This window comes from Micromesistius poutassou, assembly GCF_964030765.1.
Source record: "Micromesistius poutassou genome assembly, chromosome: 8".
In the NCBI taxonomy this organism is placed as follows: Eukaryota; Metazoa; Chordata; class Actinopteri; order Gadiformes; family Gadidae; genus Micromesistius; species Micromesistius poutassou.
In genome coordinates this window covers 15115510-15140799 of record NC_140278.1, presented here as the reverse complement: position 1 = coordinate 15140799, position 25290 = coordinate 15115510, and the positions used below count along the sequence as shown (strand labels likewise).

General features: G+C 46.5%; 1 protein-coding gene across 1 annotated transcript; it reads right to left on the bottom strand.

Annotated features, from left to right (window-relative positions):
* bcan (brevican) lies at positions 1-25069 on the bottom strand (the record flags this gene model as incomplete). Its single annotated transcript, XM_084471929.1, has 14 exons — positions 1-35; positions 398-577; positions 9633-9777; positions 10426-10508; positions 12055-12213; positions 12859-12963; positions 13899-14642; positions 15054-16310; positions 16710-17003; positions 17192-17319; positions 17861-18035; positions 18450-18842; positions 19494-19564; positions 25059-25069. 14 exons carry the CDS (start codon positions 25067-25069, stop codon positions 1-3), a joined length of 3780 nt encoding a protein of 1259 aa, XP_084328055.1.
* Between the last annotated feature and the right edge of the window lie 221 nt (positions 25070-25290).

The window sequence follows — 25290 nt, the reverse complement described above, 5'->3', positions numbered from 1 at the left end:
TTAATTCTGCTGGTCCACCACTGAGAGCACTGGAGCTACATAGGAACAGCAGAGATCAACATTAAGTGTACCTAATGTTAAAATGTATAACTATGAATACTACAGTGTAGCATGAAGCCAGGCATGCCCCCTTTACATTTTCAAATGTATTCAGATCTGAAAATGATTCACAACACTTACCCTTCTACAGGTTTTTGATTTGGCACCAGATGTTCGGATTGTTCTGTAAAACACAACAAAATGTGAGAAATCGGTATGTTTCAAATGTTCTCACCACCAACAGTGACGTACAGTACAGTGTATTTGGCTACAAGTCATTAACCAGCAGGGGTATTCGAGCATGGGTCAGTAGAGTAGGATTATCCATAGTAGGTCAGTAGTGGCAGGGGTTCCTCACCGGTGCATGTAATCTGAGGCCCCTCCCACTGCCCGCTGATCAGGCACTTGACGACGGGGTCAAACCTCTGCAGGAAGCCCTCTGTGCAGTAGTAGCGGACCATGGCGTGGGTCTCGTAGCGCGACCGCTTCTTCCCAAACACCTTGGCGTTGAGCACCTCCGGGGGGGCGCCGCACGAGGCTGGTAGGAGGCGGTGACGGAGAAACATGGCCTCCCTCTGATTATTCATCAGGACAGCTTCTCATCAGAACACCTGTGTGTCTTTACGTGTAGTAGATACACGACCATGTCGTTTCGTCCTCAACTTTGGACCAAATAGGATTTCAGTCCAACTGAAGTGGTTTATTCTGAACATCTCCCACACCTTCTCCCGTATATTCAATCAATAAAAGGGCTAGAGTTCATTCAATTCATTATTTTTTAGCGAAGAGAAAAGTAGTCAAAATATCAAATGTTAACCAATTTATTTTCACTGTGGAATAGTTAATATGGTTATCCCTGCGGTGAAGAAGTAGCTCCAATCTTCATAGCAACGACACCACAATAATAAGTGTAGGATAATTAGTAGTTGTGTGGAAGCTGAGTGTAGTAGTAATTGGGCAAGAACCGCAGCTAATTTGGCTAGAGCCACAGCTAATTGGGCTAGAACTGCAGCTAACTGGGCTACAAACTCAGCCATTCAGGCTACAACCACAGCTAACTGGGCTACAACCTCAGCCATTCAGGCTACAACCACAGCTAATTGGGCTAGAACCACAGCCAGCCGGGCTACAGGCACAGCTAACTGGGCTACAACCACAGCTAGCAGGGCTACATCCACAGCTGGCATGGCTACATCCACAGCTGGCATGGCTACAACCAAAGTTAGCAGGGCTACATTTACAGCTAGCATGGCTACATCTACAGCTAGCAGGGCTACAACAACAGCCGGCCGGGCTGCAACCTCAGCTAGCCGGGCTACAGCAACAGCCAGCCGGGCTACGGCAACAGCCAGCTGGGCTGCAACAACAGCCAGCCGGGCTACAGCAACAGCCAGCCGGGCTACAGCAACAGCCAGCCGGGCTGCAACCACAGCCGGCCGGGCTACAACAACGACCAGCCGCGCTGCAACCACGGCCAGCCGGGCTACAGCAACGGCCAGCTGGGCTACAGCAACAGCCAGCCGGGCTACAGCAACAGCCAGCCGGGCTGCAACCACAGCCAGCCGGGCTACAGCAACAGCCAGCCGGGCTGCAATCAGACACTCGTGGGGCTGCAACGAATGTCAACAAAGGCAGCAAGAAACTGCTTAATGCAACAATCACGAAAAACCAGAAAAGGAAAGTGTTTCAAACTGTTAATAATTTCAGATTAATCTGGGACCCTAAAGCAAAGCCAAAAGGCATATTATGTGGACATTTAAACATACGCAGCATTAAATCAAAAGTGACCAAGTCCAAGATCTTCTCAATGACTCTAATCTTGACTTTCTTTGACTGTCTGAAACCTGGCTTCATGAATATTCACCCTCAGCAGTTTTTTCTGCACCTGGTTATAATATATAGAAGGGACAGATTGGGCTCAAAGGGAGGGGGTTTTTGATCTATGCCAAAGATATTTTTAATTGTAAAGAAATCCATGTATCAAATGAAAATGGACTGGAATTGATTTGTCTCTATATAACTTTGTCGCCACAAATGTCATTTGTCCTCATTGTAATTTACAGAGCCCCCTCATCAATTCCACCAGTACACAGATTTCATTAATACACAGGATCAGATGTTATAATCCCTTGTGTCAAAATCCAAGGAAAACACATATTCAGAGGCCCCTGTCCAAACCAACCTTACAAGCACGCTGGCTACCAAACTACCAACCAAAGGTGAAAAACATGAGACAACTAGCCCAACTGACAGCGGTAAATACAAAAAAAACAAAAGAAAAAAAAAATTAAAAAAATTAAAAACAACGTACCTATCCTATCCTATGGCTATCACCGCCTAAAGACAGCAATGCCACCTTCAACAGACCCAGGCTCCGTTTAAGTGCAAGCTCCAGGTAGTGACAATGCCCCCCTGACCAAACCAACCTTATAAGCACGCTGGCTACTAATCTACCAACCAAAGGTGAAAAACACGAGACAACTAGCCCAACTAACAGCAGTAAATACAGCAGTATGCAGTAAGCAGAATATCATCAGGGTTATCAAGTGGGCACCCTCTTTCACAGTTGTTTCGTTAAGTTAGGCCCACGACACCTCCTGAAGGCTTAACAATGAAACCAGTGTCCTGGATTCACCCCCCTCAATGCTGCCACCACATTGCCACATTTAATGCATCTAAACACTCTCTTTCCTGCATCGTACCCCTAGCCCTACCGCTAACCCTGACCAAACAAACACGTTAGCACAATAGCACACGTTAGCACATCTGGCTTACCTTAGCTTGGTAACCCCAGGAAGTATGTTTTCTCCTTATCCACAGCCATTCACTTGCTCGTTCTGCTGCCACGGACATGTCACTAACCGCCTGCCTCAGACTTCGTCCACAAATACCCAGTTCAGTCAGCAAGCTAATAGCAGATCTAGCCACTAACCCCCGCGCACCAATTTCAATAGGCCTTAGTCGCGTACTCCAGCCTCGCTGTGCTGCCTCTCCAGCCATCTCAGCATACTTCGCTTTCTTAAGCTCATTGGCTACTTCAACTCTGTCTTCCCAAGGAACTGTAAGCTCAATAAAATAAACAATCTTCTCTGAGTCTGACCACAATAGCATATCTGGTCTTAGCCGAGTGCTAACGATGTGTGGAGGCACAACAACCTGCTGAACCGCCTTCAATTCCCAGGCTCCTCCATTACTTAGCTGCCCGACTCTATGCCTGCCTCTAAATGGTCTAGCCTTTTCCCCCTGACGCACAAAGTTAATTTGCCTACCCTCTTTACTAGCGGCTGCTGAATTAGCTTCTCTCCGTTTATCATCAACAGCCTCTGCCAAACATTTCAATACCTGATTATGACGCCATGTATAGCACCCCTGGGAGAGACTTACCTTGCACTAGTGGTGGATTTCATGATTCGTTTGAATGAATCAGTTCGCGTCGGTCAGTTCGCCAAGAAGAGTCGTTCATTCGTTCGTTCATTCGTTTGCATTTCCAGTAGTGGTGAATCATGATTCTCAGTCACTGAGTCGGTCAGACTAGGCTCCTCCCTCGTTCTCGTTCAAACGAATCGCGAATGCACGTTCTCAGCTGAGTCGGTCAGACTCAGCTCCTCCCTCGTTCTCATTCTCAAATGAATCACGATCGTGCAATGGTGCAAACGGTCAACAATCAACACAACATTAACTAAGTTCCTTTTAGCTGAGGAGTGCTTCATGTTTGGAATCGGGATGTTGTTGCCCGGCTGACTCTCGTGACTTCTCAGTCCTCGAGTCTTCACCGCTAAACACAGTCAGTGAACGAATGGCGACTCGCGAGTCAGCACGACTCAGCGACTAGTGGGCGGAGCTGGGAGTCGAGTCTCGGCGAACGAACAACGACGAACGAGAACGGCGAATCAGGTCGGTTTGTTCGTTTTAAAGAGTCGTTCGTTCGAACTGATTTGTTCGTGAACAAGCCATGACTACCTTGCACCCTGATAGGATATGGCAGAGGCTGCACACACAGGAACATAGTGTGCATGTCCTCACCAAACCACTGATTTAAGTTCTGGGGAGATGGGAGAACATCATAAGTGGCACCTATCATAAATCTGATCCTGCTAGCCTCCATGCTCCATAGATCTCTCCACTTTATCTTCTTCTTCTCCACTCCCTCCCAATTCACCCACTGCCCTTGTTTAGCCTGCGACACTGCCTTAGTACATCTTACAATCTCCTATTTCCTCCACTACCATTTTCCTCCTTTCTCCTGCAGAAGCCTTACCCCATGAGGGTTTACCTACGTCCCTCCCTAAGCCCCCCCGCCCATGCTGAACATGGCCCATAATATCCCTGTGCCTAAGTGCTGATTGAGCTTGCTGGACCGCTTGTTTTGGTTTCCATTTCCTCCCTGCTTTAACTGTGGGTGCAACCCTGCTCACCACTGGGTCCTTGGACTGAGTAAGAGTCATTTCCAGTCTAACCTTAGCACATTTAAATTCTTCTGTCAGATTAGATATGGGCAATTCTACAATGCCCTTCCCATACAAGGCTACGCTGCTTAGGCAGCGTGGGACTCCGAGCCACTTTCTGACAAAAGAGTTGATAATTTTTTCCATCCTTGATTGATTTAGTCTTTAGCAACAGACCTGAGAGAATTTTGAAATCATTCAATATGCTAACAGGACTGTCTGATCACAATCTGATTTTAGTGGCAAGGAAGCTGAATAGTAAGCGATTTAAACTTTGGCTGCAACAGAATCTCATAAAATTCAGAGGAATGAGCAACATAATTTTAAAACCTCAATCCAGCAGGTAAACTGGAATGAGCTGCTATCGGGACGTAATCTGGAACAAGATTGTTTAACATTTTCAAACAAAATACAGGACATTATTAAACAATTTACCTGTAAGATTAAAAATAGGGCCAAAAAGAACAGTCTCCCTTGGTTAAATGATACCATTTTTAAATTAATGAAAGAGTGTGATCTTGCTCTAAAAAAATCCATCAAAACAAAACTTCAACATGATAAGTATCAATGCACAACATTAAGAAACAAGGTAATGAGGGAAATCAGAAAAGCCAAGGCAAATTTTTTTATAGCAGTTTTAAACGAGGCCAGAGGAAATCTTAAAATGATCTGGAGCCACTTAAAGAAACTGGGGAAAGTCACAGTAATAGAAAAATACCTGAAATTAATCTAAATGGAACTATCTTAAGTCAGCCAAATGAAATAGCAGAGGCCTTCAATCACTACTTTGTTGACTCTGTGGCTAAAATCTCCCAGAGTTTCCAAGTAGACCAGGGCAGAGTGGAGCCAGCCACCATAGTAGAACCTGCCTTTAGCCTAACTAACATCACTGAGTCACAGGTCATGAAAACCATCAGGTCCCTCAAACCTTCTAAGGCAAAAGAAAGATGTGTTTGGGATGGATTCGACTATGCTTAAAGACCTGGGCTCAGTTCTGGCTTATCCTATTACATTTATTATTAATCAGTCAATATCAATTGGACAGTTTCCAAATGCATGGAAATCAGGTATTGTCACTCCAATCTTCAAATCCGGAGATCTAAAATCCCTAAGTAATTATAGGCGATCAGTATTCTCCCGACAGCATCCAAAATTACTGAAAAATGGGTAGCTGAGCAGATTATTTACCATCTTGACAACAGCCCAACCTTTCTCCACCCCATGCAGTTTGGCTTTAGGACCAAACATTCAACAGAGACAGCTACATGTCTTTTGTTAGAGAAAATAAAATTCTCTCTTGATTTGGGTGGTGTTGTAGGTGCAGTATTTCTTGATCTTAGGAAGGCCTTTGATACAGTCAATCATAAAGTGCTCCTTACCAAGATATCAAAATTTTATTTCTGTAATGGTGCAATGAAATGGGTGGAATCATATTTAACAAACAGGTCTCAGTCAGTTTCCATAAATAATCATAAATCAAAGTGCGCACACCAGTGCGCAATTGCCCACTGGTGTGCCGCAGGGATTGAAACTATAATGTATGCAGATGATAGTTTTTTTTGTACATGGCAGATCCAAGGCAGATGTTGTACATAAGCTTACTAGATCCATGGTTCAGGTTACAACATGGCTGAGAGAGTGTTGCCTGTAATTAAATGTCTCAAAAACAGTCAGCATGTTCTTTTGTAAAACTAATAAACCTACTAGTGACCATCACATAATTGTAGCGGGATAAAAATTACAGGTTGTGAGTGAATTCAAATATCTTGGGGTGTTAATTGATTCAAACCTTTCCTTTAAGGCACATGTAAAAAACCTGCAATACTACTAAATTCAATATCGCAAATTTTCGTTCCATCAGAAATTACATGTCTACAGGCAGGCTGCCAAAGGCTGCCAAAATGTTTATACACTCTATGATTTTTAATCATCTGAATTATTGTTTGACAAACTGGTCGCAGGCCAATTTGAGCACATTAAAGCCACTTGAATCACAATACAAACAAGCAATAAAAATTCTAGATAAAAAAACAAAACTCTTCCACCTCTGTTCGATTCAAAAAAAGTACCAGCTTTTAAGCTGGGAAGACCTCCAAAAATATTTCAATGTGTGCTTGGTTTTTAGGGTCACTCACAATCTACCTTCACCACCACTTGCTGAGTACATCAATAGAAGAACAGGTGATCGTGTCACAAGGGGATCATCGAGGGGTGATTGTGTTTTTCCGTTGCAAAAAAGCACTTTTAGTCAGTCAGCCTGGTCCGTCAAAAGTGCAAAGGAATGGAATTCAATTCCACAACATATCAGGGAACTAAACACATACAAATAGTTTACTAAGCAGTTAAGACAATGGATGATCAATACATATACATGTCAGCACTAAAATAATTTGTTGTGAATGTGGTCAACACACTATGTATTTAGTTTATTTATTTTCACTGGTGCTTTGTATTTAGTGTGTGCCACAAATGCTATGGTTCCACAAATGCTATGGTTCTATTCCAGATGCATACAGAGCTGTCCCCCTCCCCCCCCTAGGCTCTGCCGACCATAATAGCATTTTGCTTGCTCCTGCTTACCTACCTGTAGTAAAGAGGTCAGACAAAATAACTAAGAACATCAAACAATGGACCCCAGACAGTATTGACAGACTACAAGGCTGTTTTGAAACAACTGACTGGAATTGTTTACTGTCCCCTAGTAACATCGATGAGCAGGTAGACACAGTGACTGCATATATCTCCTTTTGTGTGGACAGTATAATTCCTACCAAAACTGTTACAATATTCCCCAACAATAAACCCTGGGTCACAAAAGAATTAAAACAAGTACTCAATAAGAAAAAGAGGATTTTCTTCACTGGCTCGGAGGAGGAAAAGAAGGAGGTCAGTCGAGAGGTCAAGCGTGCCATTAAAAAGGCCAAGCTGGATTACAAAAACAAAGTGGAGGTCTCCTTTACCCAGGGGAATCTTCGCTCCGCCTGGCAGGGTCTGAAGAACATGGCAGCGGTGAACTGCATTACATCCAGTCACAAACCCATCCAGGTTGATGGCTGCAATACAACATCTTTACCCAATGACCTCAACTCATTCTTCTCAAGATTCGAAATGGACAACAGCACAGAGCTTAAGACCATCATCTCCTCACTCCATCCTGGTGACACCACCATCACCTTCAGCAGGGAAGAGGTGGTGAGAGCCCTCAAGAGGACAAAACTCAACACTGCCACCGGACCTGACAACATCTGTGGGCGGACCCTGAAGCACTGTGCTGAGCAGCTGGGGGAGGTATTCCAGCAGCTGTTCCAGACCTCCATGAACTGCAGCACAGTGCCCCGGAAGTGGAAACATTCCACAGTTATCCCCATCCCCAAGAAGGGCCCCACTAAGGTATTAAATGATCTGAGGCCGGTGGCCCTTACCTCCCTGGTGATGAAGGCGATGGAGAGGATAATTAAAAACTTTATCACCAAGTCTGTTGAGCCTATGATGGATCCATTGCAGTTCGCGTACAGGGCCGGCAGGGGAGTGGATGATGCCAAGATATTTATCCTGGAGACCATCCACAAACACCTGGAGACCCCCAACACCATCGCCAGGCTCCTGTTCGCAGACTTCTCTTCTGCATTCAACACCATGCAGCCACAAATCCTTGCTGAGAAGTTAAATACTCGCTTTAACTTGGACCACCAGGTCATTAAGTGGGTTATTGACTTTTTAACCAACCGGTCTCAGAGGGTGTTTGTCAATGGTTCATACTCCAACATCCTCCACACCTCCACTGGCTCCCCGCAGGGCTGTGTCTTATCGCCCCTGCTCTACATCCTCTACACTGATGACTGCAGGTCCACTCAGCCAAACTGTCAGCTGGTGAAATTCGCTGACGACACAGTCCTGCTCTCTCTGCTCTCTGTCCCTAACCTGCACCATGGCTCTGTACTTCAGGACTTTATTACCTGGTGTGAGGGCGCCTGTCTCCAGCTGAACTCTACCAAAACCAAAGAGGTAATTGTTACATTCTCCAGCAAGCAGAGACAATTAGCAGAGGCTGTCACTACCACCATCCAGGGGGAGCCTGTGGAGTTGGTGGAGGAATACAGGTACCTGGGCACAATATTCGATGGCCTTCTAAGGTTTTCATCCAACACCGAGGAGATCATCAAGAAGTGCCACCAGAGACAATACCTGCTCAGGAAGCTGAGATCGTTTGATGTGAACAAAGATATTCTCCTGACCTTCTACCACTCCTTCATTGAGAGCGTACTTACATTCTCATTCATCTCATGGTTTCACTCCATCAGCCTGCAAGACCGGACACGCTTACTCAGCATCACCAAAGTCTGCTCTAAAATCATTGGACACCCTGTTAGAGCTTTGTCTGCCTTTTGTGACCAGCAAACACTCCGCACCGCTCACAGGATCCTACACGATTCCTCACACACATTACATCCTGTGTTCGAGTGGCTCCCATCGGGACGCAGACTGCGTTGTCCGCGCTGCAGGACACAAAGGAGGAGGGCCACCTTTGTTCCTACAGCAGTCCAACTTATGAACAATGACCCCTGCCTGTCTCAACAACTTTGCCCAGCCCCCGTCAGACTGAATGCACATAGCACTTTAACGTGATGCACAGAGCACTTTGAAATTGACAGCTGCTAGAATTTTTTAACTGAAGCACTTTGTGAATGTTTTTATGTTGTCTGATGTCCTGTTTGTCCTAATGCTGCTCTTTATGCCTTTTTAAATTGCCCCTTGGGGACAAATAAAGTGTTTGATTGATTGATTGATTGATTGATGTATTTAGTTTATTTATTTTCACTGGTGCTTTGTATTTAGTGTTCTGTTGTTTTACCTTAGCTAGTCAGTTCTGTTTGTTCTGTGATGCCCTGTTTTGTGCTGTGGGGTTCCGTCCTGTTTATGTTGTTGTTGTTGTTGTTGTTTTTTTATCTTGTTTAATGAAAAATAGCCTTTTGGCTAATTCTGGCATTTTTAACCCATGTATGATCATGTGTTTTATTAATTTGCACTGTCCCCTTCTTAAATAAACTGAATTGAATTGAATTGAAGTTATACTTCCTACTTACTGTAGTTCTAGGGGCCCTTCTTGCAGGTGTAGGAGAGGTGGTAACTGTGTGTAGTTCTACTTACAGGGGCCCTTCTTGCAGGTGTAGGAGAGGTGGTAGTTGCATGGCGCGTCGCTCCATTGGCCCCCCTCATGCCACACGATCACACCGCAGTCCTCCCCAGACAGGAAGTAGCTGTCGGGCTGGCCCCGGTACCAGTTCTCATACAGCTAGGGGAACACAGCGCGGGGATCCTTTCAGTGAAATGCTATCTACATAAAGCAGATCATTTTATTGTTATATCTGAACAATTAAAGGATGCGATCAGTAGATGTACACACAATGTACACAAATTCTATCCTGGTCTAATCCGACAAGAGAAATAGAAAAGTTCTTAAGGATTGTCTTGCAGGGTGAGAACCATCTGGGACTGTTTTCAGACTTCTGTCTGAAGTTTCAAATTATAGTGTAGCTGCATAGTCTTGGTAGATTACCCTGTCACAAACAAACCAAATATTTGAATTATACAATACAAACTGTAAGAGTGTCGTTTTTATATCTGGTATTTGATTTAAATCTAAATTTGGAAGAATTTTTAGTATTTGTGTTAACTTGCTTAGGTGGCAAGTGGGGGAAAACAAATTAGCATAAGGATGTAAAAATTATCAGTTTTTTTTTATGTTAGTCTGGTATGCCTCTTTGTGATTGAGAACATAGATTAAGTTTAAAGCAGAAATTCAAACTAAAACAAGTTTCACAAAATAAAAAACTGCAGACAACAACGGAGATAGCCACAGCAACCATGGTCATATTCCCTGGAAAGTATTTGTATCTTAAAAGATGGATAAAAACAGTGAATCTGATCGCTTAATACTCACAAGAGGGTTTCCATCCGACCAGCGGAAGTCTCCCTCAATGGTTCTGTCGTTCAGACCGATCCACTGGTACTCCTTATACTTATCTGGAGAAGGGAGGAGAGATTAAGGTAACCAGACAGACGGAGGGAAACAAACACTCAATGGGCAGCTAGGCCCCCATGAATGAACTGAATTCACTGCAGGTCACTGTGAAGAAAAGCTTCTACCTAAATATTACTACGTAAATGTAACAAATTCATGGAAGCTACAAATCATGTTCAAATCCATCTTACATCATAAGTCAAATGTCCAGATGCGGTCCATAATAATCATCTGAACCATTTTTAAGAAGACAGTATTAAGTTGGCAAAAACAAAAGCTTTACTGTGTGTGCCTTTATGCCTTGGTGTGAGATGATGCAGTAATGCAATACCTCTCTGATAATAATGATAATGTGCTGAACACATCCGACAGTTACTATAAAACGTTTAACAAGAGGAAGAACAAACAGAAAACCAGGAAGGAGTGGAATGGTTCTGAAACACTAGCCGATCGTCTGATCGTGGCACAGATATGGCATGTTGACATCTGAATGGAGGGTACGGGAGCATGTCGACCGCCTGCAGAACGCAGACAGGAGCCACCTCAGGAATGTGAGATAGCCATCACGAGGACTCCTCTGCAGACCCAAACACACAGGCATCAACCTGTGACAGCCTCAAGTGTTGAATGAGAGTTCAAACGCCAGCACTGGTTGTTGAGACTTACCCGGATCCCACAACTACAAAGCACATCTTTTCCTGAGGAAGTTTTGTAAACATTCCTTATGGAAACCTAATTGTTCTTCTAATGGAGACGACTTTGTCTCAAATCACTGCCTTTGGGATTCTAACCTAGGTCACATCAAGTTATAAAACAACCATGACTTATGAAAGCCTAAACAAAAAAAACAAGGAATACACATTACTCCTTGTAACATTAGCACTTCAAATACGTCTCTCGTATTTGATAGATTACTGAACGTCATTCATCGTGGATAATTTTTTTGGTTATAAATATTGTCTTTGAAGCAAATTAATCAAATTTAACGATAGGATGTAATATAAAACTAAAGTCAATAAGTGTGTGTGTTGTTGTGTCGGACACACATCGCCATATGCGCAGAATAAGGTCTCAACTGCCTGATTAGTTATTATTCCTTCTTTCATGTGAGTAATATTAGGCAAACAAATGTTTCTCAAATGATCCAATATATATAGAAATAACTAATTGTGTGTGGTATTGTAAGACATTGCCGTAAGCGCAGAGTGGCGTTTTCAACTGCTTGATTCATTATTATTTGTTTTATTCATGTAATGAAATAACCTCATTAAAAAGGTTATGTTCCTCCCTGGGGCAGCCCTCGCATGGGTGTGGGTTCAGATCACTGGTAGTCACATGGTAGCTCTCTCGCACGTTTTACCCCTGGCACGGATGGGTGCACACGAAATATATATATGATACCAATTAGTCATTGAGCAGACAATTTAATCCAAAATGACTCTACAGGTCATGAACGAGCAGCTATAACAGGTAAGGTTGGGAAACACTCATCATCCACAGCATTTAAATCAGATGCGCTGGCAGGGGCGTGGTGTGAGGGCCTGATACCGTTGACGTAGTCCTGCTCCTCGGGGCTCATGATGGACACCAGGTTGGCCCCCAGCATGCGGCAGTGCTGCTCGGCCACCTCCCAGCCCTGCCGCTTGGAGAAGTGGCGGTAGCACACGCCCTGGAACTTCTCCCAGCCAAGATCACACGCATCCAGGTCTTCACCAGGGGGAGGGAGGGAGGCCGGGGGAGGGAGGCCGGGGGAGGGAGGGAGGGGAGGGAGGGGAGATGGAGGGGGAGAAAGAGGGGAGACAGTCAGGGGGTGAGAGAGAGGGGGGGGGGGGGGGGGTGGTAGAAGGGGAGATGGAGGGGAGACATGAGAGATAGGGAGAGAGAGAGAAATTGATATGAATACAGGAATAAGTTTTAATTAGACTTATGGTATTCATCAAGATTTTATGAATACCATGTGCTGAGGCCTTTTTCATAAGAAAGTGACCCACATTTGTCTGGAGCACAAGCTTTATATTTAGAGCAGACATTATGGGCCATTTGAGGAAGGTATAAGAAGGCATACATTATTGTTTCAAGACATTTTGATGCACTTGTCCTGTCTGCCCCGCATATTTTGTGAGTAGGGTAGATACAAACATAATGTTGAAAGCAACAGTAAAAGACACAGGAACAGTTTTTTTTCAATCAATATTGTAAAAAAATACTGCAAATACTTGTGTGTGTATTGTTCCTACACACACACAACATTGGTGAATAATAAAAATACAGTGCAGCCCGATACAGATCATTTGACATGTTAACGTATGGTAAGCAGTGTGATGATCCATAAAACATAAGCAGGCAACCCACCGGTTTGGCACAGGTCTCCTCCATAGCTGGGCAGACACACACACACCCTGGGCTCTCCGTCCACACAGGTGCCGCCGTTCAGACACGAATCCTCCACACAATGATCTGTTCAGGAGAGATGAAGAGAAGAAGAAGAACAGTAATTACCCAGTAATCAAGATAAACAAATACATCAAAATAAGCTTTGACAGAAATCACTGAGTTTCCTTGATGTGATAAATAACTTTTTTTTTCTTTTTTTTTGTAAATGTTACTGTAGTGTCAATATCTCGACACTAGAGGGCAATATTAAATCAGGCATGATCCGTTTCAACTGCCAAAGAATGTTACCAGAATTTACTAGATAAACAGTTACAAATCTGTATCTCAAAAGTAACTTCTCAAAACTTCTTGAATTATAAAGTTGGCACAGGTGGAAGTAATATCGTTGCCAGATGATGTTTTACCAAATACAATCATTAAAGTGGTATATTCTTTAGGTATTAACCCAAATCCAAATGAGTAGTTATTACATTTTTGTTATCATTATTATGCTTAGTATTATAAAATAGCCTGCTGGGAGTCCACTGGGTCTAATAATATGTATGTAATTCAAACTTAATGAAGGTAATCCTTCAGTGTTGCTGGCTTAGCTTAAGCTGCTTTAATAACAACCGACCCGCCCCCCCCCCCCCCCCCCCTGCCTCCCCCCCACAGTGAGAAGTTCCAAATAAATATTAAAACAAATTCTTTCTTTCCTGCTCCTCAGCACTCCCTCCTAAAATATATACAATGAGCAACTACTAAACTATCCCTTCATTTAGTAGATGTACCATCCAAAGTGCATTCAAGGTTAATACAGATGCTGGTCTTTAAAGAGCAGGGTGGGGGGGAGCAACAGGTAGGCCTGGATAGATTGTAGACATTTAAGATCCAACCCAGTACCTTACCTTTCAGCTGAGTGTGGAACGCCCAAGCCACTCCACTACTACCCCCTATAGAAATGATTGCAAGGGTGGAAGGGTGTATGCTGTCGCATGCACTGTGAGGTCGTTACCTACCTATGTCGCCACCATCCTGGCCGACCGGTGGTAAGGCTGAGTGTGTGTGACTCTCTTCCTCTCCCTCCTCCTTTACGTCCTCCACCGTCCACCCTGCGTACACATGGATGGAGGTGGGGCTGGGGGTCTGGCTGTGGCGCTGCTGCAGAGAGGTGGAGTCCATCATCATGGTGGCATCCTCCTCGTGATCCTCGTCGGTGGTGTCATCGGCGAGGCCAGTTTCCACGGTAACCGGCGGCTCCGCGCTGTACTCCACGTCGGAGCGGGTCTCCCGTGGTGCGCTGGGGGTGGGGGTGTGGCCCGCGAACGCCGCCTCAGAGGTCAGGGTGAGGTCATCGGGGAGGAGGGTGACCGACGACACCGTAGAGGACAACTCGGAGTCAGTCGTCTCGGAGGCCTCGCCTCCTCCGTCAGTTACGGCGACGGGGGTTTGTTCCTCCATCAGGGACCCCTCCTCGGGCTCCATGCCGGAGCTCTCCCCAAGGGCCCCGCCGGACACCTCGGCCGAGACAGAGCCCTCATCGCCGGAGCCGTGATCCACAGCTTCCTGGTTCGGTGCCCGCCCAAGGTGTACCTCCACGCTCTCTCTCAACACCTCCTGCTCCGTGTCCCGGACCCCTCCCACCACCACACCGCCCTCAGGGGTCTGGGTGAAGCCAGACTCGTGATGGCTGCTATCCTCCACACCACCAGCAGAGGGCGACATAGACCCAGAGAGCCCGGATGTCATCCCCATGGCGGAGCCTGATTGCAGAGAAAGCAGAGTCATTAACAAATAGTAGGCCTACCACACATAACATGTGTGGTAGGCCTACATACACTTCTGAGATTGAGTTTGATCAGGAGTAGAAATAACTTTAAATAGTAAACAAAGGAAAAATGTACTAACACATTTTGCATTCATTGTACTTTTAAAGTTAAATCCAGATGTATTTTCGATGATTGAGGAAAACTGAGCAATTACCTAAAAAATGTAAATGTTAGATAACCAGTTAATAATACATAACATTATCAAAAAACAAACAAACAGTAACTGTATTTTATATCAATCAATATGTTCGAAAAGTGTTACAATGATATAATAACAACCGCCGTGTTCATTTTTCCGTCATCATTTCCCGTAACAAATCATCGACACAAATCTCCACTCCTTACTGTAGTGGTGGTGGAGGGTGGTGAAGTGGTCCTCCAGCCCTGGCTGCGGAGTGCTGTCCTGGGCCGCGGATCCGCTGCTCTCCTCCCGCGTCTGGTCGCGGGAGGAGGAACCCAGCAGAACGGCGCTCTCGTCGGGACGCGAGCTCAGAGGCTCCTCTTCGGACCCTCGCTCCTCTGTTGGAGGGTGCTCGGCTGCAGTGGGCCCGGAGAGCAGGGGGGGCAGAGGGGCGGGGGTGTGGCCCTCAGACACATGCTCCTGATGTGTGTCGGCATGCGTGTGGTGGTCCTCCTCATCGTCCCCTGAATCCGACTCATCGTCGGCCCCGTGTGAGACGGTATCGTACGTCTCGGTCGCATCCGGTGTGCCGACGGCGAGTGCCGTCGCCACGGTCGCCGTCTCCGGGGTGTTTTCAAAGTGGTCGTGAGTTGCCGCGGGTTCGGACGTGTCTGCGGTTGAAGCGCTGTCTGACTCCTCGGAGACGGCGAGCGAAGGTGATTCTTCTGTTACGGGGGTCACGTCCCCATCAGACTCTACAGTGGTCCCGTCTTCATCTGCCTCTACAGTGGTACCCTCCTCCCCATCAGTGTGTAGAGTGGTCATATCCCCATCAGTGTGTAGCATGGTCATGTCCCCATCAGTCCCATGAGTGGTCACATCCTCATCAATATGTACAGTGGTCACATCCTCATCAGTGTGTACAGTGGTCCCATCCTCGTCAATGTGTACAGTGGTCGCATCCTCATCAATGTGTACAGTGGTCCCATCCTCGTCAGTGTGTACAGTGGTCCCATCCTCGTCAGTGTGTACAGTGGTCCCATCCTCGTCAGTGTGTACAGTGGTCCCATCCCCATCAGCCTCTAGGGACGGTCCTGAGGTTGGGGTTCCGTCGCCGCCCAGGTCTTGGTGAGTTGATGTAAGAGGGGGGGTGCTTAGGGGGTGTTCTTCAGGGGATGGGTGGTAGGACGCGGGGTAGCTGGCGGCCACCGCAGGGGGTTCAAGTTGGGACAGGACGGTGGCAGATGGACGGGGCTCCTTGGTCGGGTCCCTGGACACTGTGAGGTACTCCTCACCCGGCGACAAACTCTGGGACTCTGGTCCAGCAGGCCTGCCTGCCGGGTTCTGCTCCTGGAAGGTCCCCTTGCTGGCGATGACCTCCTCAAGAGGGTGGGTGGGGTCGTCAAGGTCATGGTCTTCTACTTCATGTGGCTCAGTGGCCTGGAATGTATGGGGGGAGTCGGTGTGGGGGCTGTTATTGCCTGGAAGGCAAAAAATAATGTGAGAAGGCTGCATGCTGGGGGTTGGATGCTTTTAACCGAAGAGTCTTGAATACAGAGTGAGTACAATCTTAGCATGAGGGGAATTTAACCCCTAACCTTTGCAGTGTCATAAGTTACATTCAGTTGAGCTCGACAGGACCGGCTCACTACAATGTTGGTCTCTGATTGTAGCTTAGCAGGAGTACGATCCGGTACAATAAACCCTATTAATCCCTAGAAGGGGAACTAGACTCCACCACATATGACAAACAACAAACGTGACTTCCTTCCAATATAGAGCAGAAACCCATGAACATGTCATTAACGTTAAAATGCTGGATTGCGCGTACGAAAACTTCAACAAGCTTCGCCGCTCGGCCGTCACTCGGCCTTCCTCACTTCTGAAGCAGTAGACGTCGTGCTGCGTGTGCGGCTCGGGGAACCCCGTCTGGTTGCTAAAGCGATAGACGGTGCGGACGCCGGGCTCCCCGCCGCCACAGCGCTCCCTGGGGACCACTATGGGGTAGCGCACGCTCCCGTCGGCCAGCCAGCCGGGGCTGCAGTGGTGCAGGCCGTCGTTCCAGGCCGCGTACAGCTGGGCCGTGGTGGCCAACTCTGTCCACTGGTCCTGGCAGAAGGCCTTGGCCTCCCATAGGGTGAACCGCTGGGGGGCGGAGCCGTGGAACACCTCCCCTACGGAGAGGGTGATGTCATGGGGTGGACCGTTTTTAGAGGTTAGTTTCAATAATAACATTAGCAAAAGACGACAGCGTTTATTAATGATGTATATTCAGTATGGGGTGAGATTGATTTATAATATGATTCAGTTTTTCATTTTTATACATGATCCTTGAATATGGGAACTGTGACCAAGATCTTACCTTCTATATTCTCCACGTAGCAGTACACATCGTACAGCTCATCTGGCTCCAACAGCCCATAGTTCCTGACTCCTGGCTGCCCGTCCATGTCCCCAAAGCAGCCCTCCCTGGGCATCTGAATGGGGTATCTGTGGAGAACATGGTGAGAGCGAGCAGAACCATCAGATACCAAAGGGGGCTCTGTGCAGGTAGTGATACCCCTCACAACCACACCGTAAATACCAGCTTCTTCCAGAAATGCTTGGTTCTGGAATCGACATGAGTTGATGTGGCTCTAATGTCAAACAGAACATTTTTCCTCGCTCGACTGAACCTCTCTTCAGCACGGGAGCTCGCTCTTCCACAGAAAACCGGAAAAGCTACTTTTAGACGCCATGAAACGGACGAGGACATGCTGCTCGGCTGCCATTAAGACGATCTTAATGCCCAATGTTCAGCCAGCCACTGCAACAATGGAACTCTCAGCTCTGTAACCTAGCAACGACATTCCCACATGACGTTAGGACCATATTGCGGTCACGTAGTCGCATATAAACAGTCAATAATGGACTTTTTTTAGGCCCCAAAGCCTGAATATAACAAAAAAAAGATCCCTATAGACTCTCAGCCCTGTTCTCAAAGCTGGGTTGAGCGTTACAGATCCAGCAGGACCTCCCCCGAGGTTCTTACCTGACAGACTGGTCCGAGAGCCAGCCCGCGTCGCACTGCTCGTAGCCGCTGCGGTATGCCGCCAGCAGCTGCTCGGGCGTGGCCACCTGAGCACCGATCTCCTCGCAGGCGTCCTGGGCCTGGTCGAAGGTGAAGGCGTAGCGGCTGGACGCGTCGCGGTAGTGGAACACCACACCTGATGACCCAGAAGCAGCGGCTTTTAGCCATGTATCAGAGGGCAAGGAGTCAGTCCAAATTCCAAACCCAAAAGTCTGCCGTCGACCTCACCCTTGAGCAAGTCGACCTTAACCCTTAACCCAAAACTTCCCATTGATGACATAGATAGAAAATACATTTCTCTGAGTCAGTTTGGCTAAGAATAGATAGCAACTTGAACTGAATTGTCCTTACCTCACTGCTGGAGTCAGATACTGTCTAACATTGCCTTCAGAGTCACATGTCATTAAGGAGCAGGTAGAGGTCAGATAGGAAGCTTTTCTGGCTCAAAGATGAAAACAGGCTAGGCTGGAGCGATCGGGACTCAAACCTACAACCTACATGCTGGGAGCCGAACACCCTCCACTACACTTGTCCTAACCGACCGCCTCACCTTTGACCTTGACCTGCACGGCGTCATGGGCGTCCTCCAGGCCCTGCTGTACCTCGCAGCGGTAGAAGCCCGTGTCGTTGTAGCCCATGGCGTCCAGCTGCAGGCTCAGGTCGGCGGGGGACGCCGCGTAGCTGATCAGCAACGCCCGGCCCCGGTACGCCTCGCTCACTTTGACGCGGTCGCCGCGGGCGACCAGGATCTCGGTGTCGCGACCCTCGGAGAGCACGCTCCACTTGACGCGCGGCAGCGAGAGCACGGCGCGCCGGCCGTTGGTGGAGGGCGTGGGGGGCGGCTGGGAGAGGGAGACCAGGCAGGGCAGGGTGAGGGAGCCCCCCAGGGTGGCTGACACCTGCGGGGGGGTGGGGATGGTCACCTGCAGCAGCTTGGAGTCGTCTGGGAGGGAGGGAGAGTGATCAGGGCCAACAGTCAATTGAAAACAAAAGGATTGCATGTCTGTCAGAGATGTGATCGTTTATAATAATAACTCAATGATAATCCAACTTTTGTAAGGGCTCATTCATTGAGTGTGACGACCGCCGATGGACGCCAAACAGCTGGCCAACACATTTTTTAACCTCAGCTTCCAAGAACGTAAGTGTTTTTTAGGGTCGGGGGTCTGGTGGGTTAAGTCCTCATTCTGGTACATTAAAAAATCCTAGAGAAGCTTATGCTAAGCCTGCGGCAGGTGATTGGAGTGTTTCTGACTCAACAAGATCCCACTGGGCTGAGCTTCACCGCAGGGAGCGTCAGCTGACCTTGATGCTCAGCGCAGAAACTCACCGCTTCAACCACAAACTCAAAGTCAGCAAAAACATTGGCGCAATGGAAGTGAGGCCCGACAAAGTTCAGAGGTCACCTTATTAAATTGACAATGTTTTGACGGGGCAAGACGTGTGTGTGTGTGTGTGTGTGTGTATTAAAATATTATAGGGTGTATGTGCCCGCTGTGTGCATGTGAGTGTATGTCGATGTGTGTGTGTGTGTTTGTGTGTGTGTTTGTGTGAGTGTATGTCGATGTGTGTGTTTGTTTGTGTGTGTGTCTACCTGGCTCCTGGATGGGAGTGGAGGTGGCTGGAAGGGCGAGGAGCCAGATGGCCCCGAGAATCACACCCAGCCTGAGGGGGAACAAAGAGACACAGCTGGGTTAGAGAGGAGGGAGAGGGGAGGGAGGGAGGGAGGGAGGGAGGGAGGGAGGGAGGGAGAAAGAAAGGAACGGAGGTAGGAAGGGAAGGTGGGAGGGAGTGAACCAAAACAAACAGCTGGGTTAGAAGAGAGGAAGGGAGGTAAGGAGGGAGGGAGGGAGAGAGGAAGGAAGGGGTGCAGGAGGGAACTATGGGGGGAGAGAGAGAGAGAGAGAGAGAGAGAGAGAGAGAGAGAGAGAGAGAGAGAGAGAGAGTGCAGGGGTGTGTCCACGGTGGCTGGTGTGGCATCGGGGTGCCATCTGCCATATAGATAAGATACCGCTAAACTAATTTAGTGAATTACACATTTTCTTCCTTAATCAGTGCCAATCCTAGGCCACCAAAATTACAAAATGAGGCTGGGGGTAATGAGGTATTTTAAGCAACGTATGGATGTGGAAAAGACAAAGCAGCAAGCTTGGCCTGTCTGCTAAGAGATGCACATAGCGACACACACAGATGTATTGATCTGGGCTCTGAACTGCACATCACACTCAGAGCAGATATCGTTGCACTGGGATATCTAATTCCTCCACTACACCTGGCGTGTAGCCAGCTGTCATCACTCTAGCCAGCGTCGGTGAGGAGATATTGATGGATTACTCGGGTCAAGGACTGTTTCAACAGAAAGCCTGATTTGATCCCTCGGTATATGTTTAAGGTATCTGTGTCTCAGGTATCTCTGTTTATGGAGAAGACTTTTGGAAGCGATGGATTTGTTGTTGTTTCTATTACTTTTGTTTTCTATCGACATTCAGGGGTTACAAATTAATCAACCAAAAAAAGAACAGAAATTCTGACAGCAGTTATTACAGTGTATCTCTAGGCTATCGACCAGAGACATGAAAGATTTAGTAGAAAAATCACTGCCCCTTAAAGCCTGAGGCTGTACTTTATTTAATATAAGTGTGAGTGTGTACGTGCAAGTAAAGCTGTATAAGAGAGAAGGCAAGAGAACGAGAAAGCAGGAGAGATGGAGAGAGAGCGGGAGAGGAAGAGAGGGAGAGGGAGAGGGAGAAGGAGAAAGGGAGAAAGGGAGAGAGAGAGAAAGAGAGAGAGAGAGAGAGAGAGAGAGAGAGAGAGAGAGAGAGAGAGAGAGAGAGAGAGAGAGAGAGGGGGGGGGGGGGGGGGGGCAAAGCAACATAAGAAAATCAGTGCAGGAGTGACTGCCTCATTCAGTTGGAATGAGTCAAGCTTTAGGAACTGGTTAGTGTGCCCAGAATCCTGATGATCAGCACCCCCTCCTCCCAACCACCCAGCCTCCCTGGGGAGTAGGGTGGAAGCCCAACATTACACCCAACTACTTCACACTGCATCCTTCATCTCAACAAGAACCATCTTCAAAAGCCACAGCCGCAAGGCCTGAGGTACATCACACGTACCTCATCTCCTGCATCAATATGCATATTGTAGATTGAACAACGCCTGGGTTAATCCTAACCAAGATCACTTGAGTAAATAGACACAAAAGGACCCGACCCCCTCTATGCTCCCCCTTGTTTCTTTCAGAAGGACCTCCTCTCGGTTGGTCAATGACTAGGACTATCTACCATGTTTAGTCATTTGAACATCGAGCAAATGCTAAATGATCATTTAATCAGACACTTTTATCCAAGCGACTTAGTGATATATATGTTTTCTACATGTCGTAAATCAGCAATTAGGTGTTAGGGCATCTTGTTCAAGGATGTTTGCAGGTAGACATTGTGAACCCACGACCTTTGGGCTGGGATCCTACCCATCCTAACCACTACTCTGTCCAATCAGGGAAGCACATTGGGCTCTGGGATGCACCCAGAGCCCCACTGATCTTGAGCTACCCCGAATGACTCTCTCTCCGCCTTGCGTCTCTTGACTGAAAGTTCTTGTTTCTCTGCAGTAAGTACTGCCTGATACCCTCCTAAACAATCAGTAATATGGTCTCTTGAAAAGTCGAGAATGAGCACATTATTGCTTACACACTTTCCCTGTCTTTCACTGTCACACTTCCTCTCATGGTAAACTGCGTGAGATAATATAGCATATGTGTAAGAATGCAGCTCTGTATAATTGCTAAATGTATTCAAAAATGGGATCAAGTAAATGGGAATAAATTATTGCCTTACTGACCCGAGATAATATGTTGGAAGCATGAGGTAAGGATAAGGATACAAGTGACCTTTCAAATAACATAGAAACTTTAACTTAAAAAAAAAAGTAGAACAAGGAGGGTGCTCATACCACACACACACTCTTTCACAAACGCTTCCTCTTCATCTCTCTCCCACCATCTCCCTCTCTCCCACAGTTTGGTATATGGTCTCTGGCCATGGCCTCATTTCCATATGCCAAGGACAGAGAGAGAGAGGGGGAGAGAGGGAGGGAGAGAGAGGGGTGGGTTTCCCTTGGGAGGAAGAGAGAGAGAGAGGGCATCCGAGGCAACATCAGAGGGTGTTTAGAAAGACGGAGGAAGCTGCAGGAATACACAACGACCCTCACCTTGAAGAAAGACTCCCCTAGAGCCAAGAGCCCATGCTAGCCCACGTATGCGCCAGCCAGGAAGGGTCAACTGAGGCTTGTCGGCAGTTGGCTGAAGAGGGTATATAGGCTAAACGATTCGGGATGCAATTTTGGTTGGGGGGGTTTCAGAAGATATGTCACTGTATGAAGCCAATGTGGGAGTATTTCCTCATCAATGATGTACTATAAAGCTTAGGGGAGTGGAGGTGAGATCGGGTGATGTGAGGTGTTGGCATGTGATGTCCCATGACGTGAGGTTGGGTCAGGTGAAGGAGGGCGAGGTCACGTGGGGCGAGGGTGGTTGGGAGGTGAAATAGAAGGTTATTCCTAAGCATCCACAGCCAGGTTTCGTTGGAAAAGCCTTGGTCTGAGCCTGATGTCAGGAGAGGAGGAAGAGTGGGTTCAGCTCTAAGCTTCATCCTCTTCGTTCCATATGACCTCAATATGAAGAGAGTTATATCCTGCTCAATATCCTGACTGTCCTCCAATTTGCACACAGATTCAGACAGTCAGGACCCTGGGTGCCCCATATTGGACCCCCACACAGACACCTCTCCCTCGCAAGGACCACCTCTGCCTCTCTCCTCAACGGCTCCTCCACCAATCCCACGCAGCGGTACCTCGAATGACTCGCTCTGCCCATCTCCCACGGCAACCAGTGACCCCCAGTAAGGGCCAGGCTGAATGGAGGCAGGAGGAAGTCGACCAAGAGTGAAGTAAGGCTTTCGAAGAATGAGGTGACGGGGGGGGGGGGGGGGGGTGAGAGAGAGAGAGAGAGAGAGAGAGAGAGAGAGAGAGAGAGAGAGAGAGAGAGAGAGAGATGGAGATGGAGATGGAAATAACCAGTGGAATAAAAGAGTGAATGAAAGAGAGAGCATGCGTGTGTGTGACAATTTCAGATAGAGGGAGAGAGAGAGAGAGAGAGAGAGAGAGAGAGAGAGAGAGAAAGAGCGATTAAGTGGGGGAAAGACAGTCAGTGAAGAGATTCTGCCAAGTGCAATGGGTTCAAACTGAAGACTTCAGTGGGACTGCGTTTCGAGAAGCAGTCAGAAAGCCTGATCCAGTACCAACCAGGTCATATCAGCTCCTGGGTGTCTAAGAACAGACAATGGAGTTAAGGAACCGCTCTGAATGAAGAGACAGCAGCCTTCCATTAGCTACAGGACTCTAGCTGTTAGCATTGTTAGCCTTAGACACTGCTCTTCAGATGGGGGGCCAACTTGTCTCAGCTCTTGGTGTGTGTGTGTGTGTGTGTGTGTGTGTGTGTGTGTGTGTGTGTGTGTGTGTGTGTGTGTGTGTGTGTGTGTGTGTGTGTGTGTGTGTGTGTGTGTGTGTGTGTGTGTGTGTGTGTGTGAGGTGTTTGAAGTTTCTATGCACAATGGAGCTGATTTGCCAGAATTGCTGTGTGCTTTCAGGGCTTCTGACGGAAGCTGGATGGTTGGGATCCACCCACAGATTTATCACACCTGCACAGGTGAACTTGCTGTTCACTATATGAGAAACACTAAACACACAACACACTAATAACATCAAACACCGAAACATCTGACGCATCACATCACAACAAAGCCCTTCAAAGAACGTTCTCAAGGAAGAGAAGCTCATTTAAATTAATAATATAAAAGTGAATAATCCAAAAACAAATAAGCTCTCTTTAAAAGAGCATCTGCCAGTGTTGGTCAGCTGCATACAAATCCTTAGGTTAAGTAGGTGAGTCTTGAGACTGGTGACAGGACATCTTCCAGGGGCTTACTTTTTTTTCCTCTGAAAGCAAATGATTTCTCTAAATATATCTGTCATCACAGTTATTATATAAATCAAATAGCAGAAACTGCGTAATAAAGTGCTAATTCACACTCCTACAAGTCATAGTCAACGTTTAATTCTGTTGGCTAGAAATCTTTTATTCAGTGGAAAAGTGTTCATTAAGGTGCTGCTTCTTTTAAATATACTGCATATGCTTGTTATTTTCAAAAACAGTCTGCTTCTTCTAATTAGCATGCAACTCCTTGTATGCATAATCATATTAGCATATTCTTCCAGAATAGCAGATCCTGCCTCCTGGGTAAAGTGGAATACACAGCATAAGATAAATATACTAACTCTAACGCTTACCCTAACTCTACATTGCATGGAGATTGTAGCAACATGCCATCAGATAAAAGTATCCAGAATAGGCCTATTGTTGGCTCTTAAAATATGATAATCTCAAGCATTACAACAACCAAACAAAAACACTGTTTATTTCCCTGAGGGTTTAGAGTTGACACCCAACTCAGTCTGCCACTAAAGGCACATTTGACAGTTGATATTGAATTATAAACAGCCATTGCAGAGAGGCAATGGGACCCTTGTGCCTTTTGTATGTACTAAGTTAAACCACTTAGCTCAAAAGAACACTGATGGTTACAGGTGGTGGTATGTGCATAGCTGATAGATTGTATAGATGTATCGATTTTTTACATACACTGGATAACCCAATATGAAATCAAGCTGTGGTTATAACACCAACCTAATTACATGATATGCCGTATTGTGTCATCTTCTCATTGATGGATCACATATACTTTCTAAAGAAAGGTTTTAATAATGCATGAACTTTTCCTGGTGACTTTTTAATTAATTTAATAATACCCTTTTAGAAACAATTATTAAAAACACACCAGCCCTTGATTTCTAGATTAAATAACACATAACATATCATTTACATAATTGCATGTAAAACATTAAGGTCGCTGTATGGTGTTATAGCCCATAATATAAACCAGCATTTAATTTTGTTGTAGGTTTAAATTGCAGGCATTGAGTAACCTCCAGAATTATTCGAGAGCATGCACTTTCTAATATAAACAACCGTAAATGGCATGTTAAAGCATGGTTTCATTGTGTCTGTATGTTTTATAATGTTTAACCCCAATCCGGTGCTTACCTCATCTCCATCATTCGGGTGTTCGTCTGCATAAGTTCAGAGAGTCCTCGGAGGACTCTGCAGGTGCAACTGTTCTGAGTCAACCGCCCACAATAACTGCGCAACTGGTCAATCGTTCAGTAGGTAGCCTACATGTGTCTATATTGCTTTCTTTCCTTTTTAAAAAACGTTGTCTCGCCAGTAGAGGACAGGTGGCAAATTTCGGATTTAACGTGCGGACTAATTCACATCC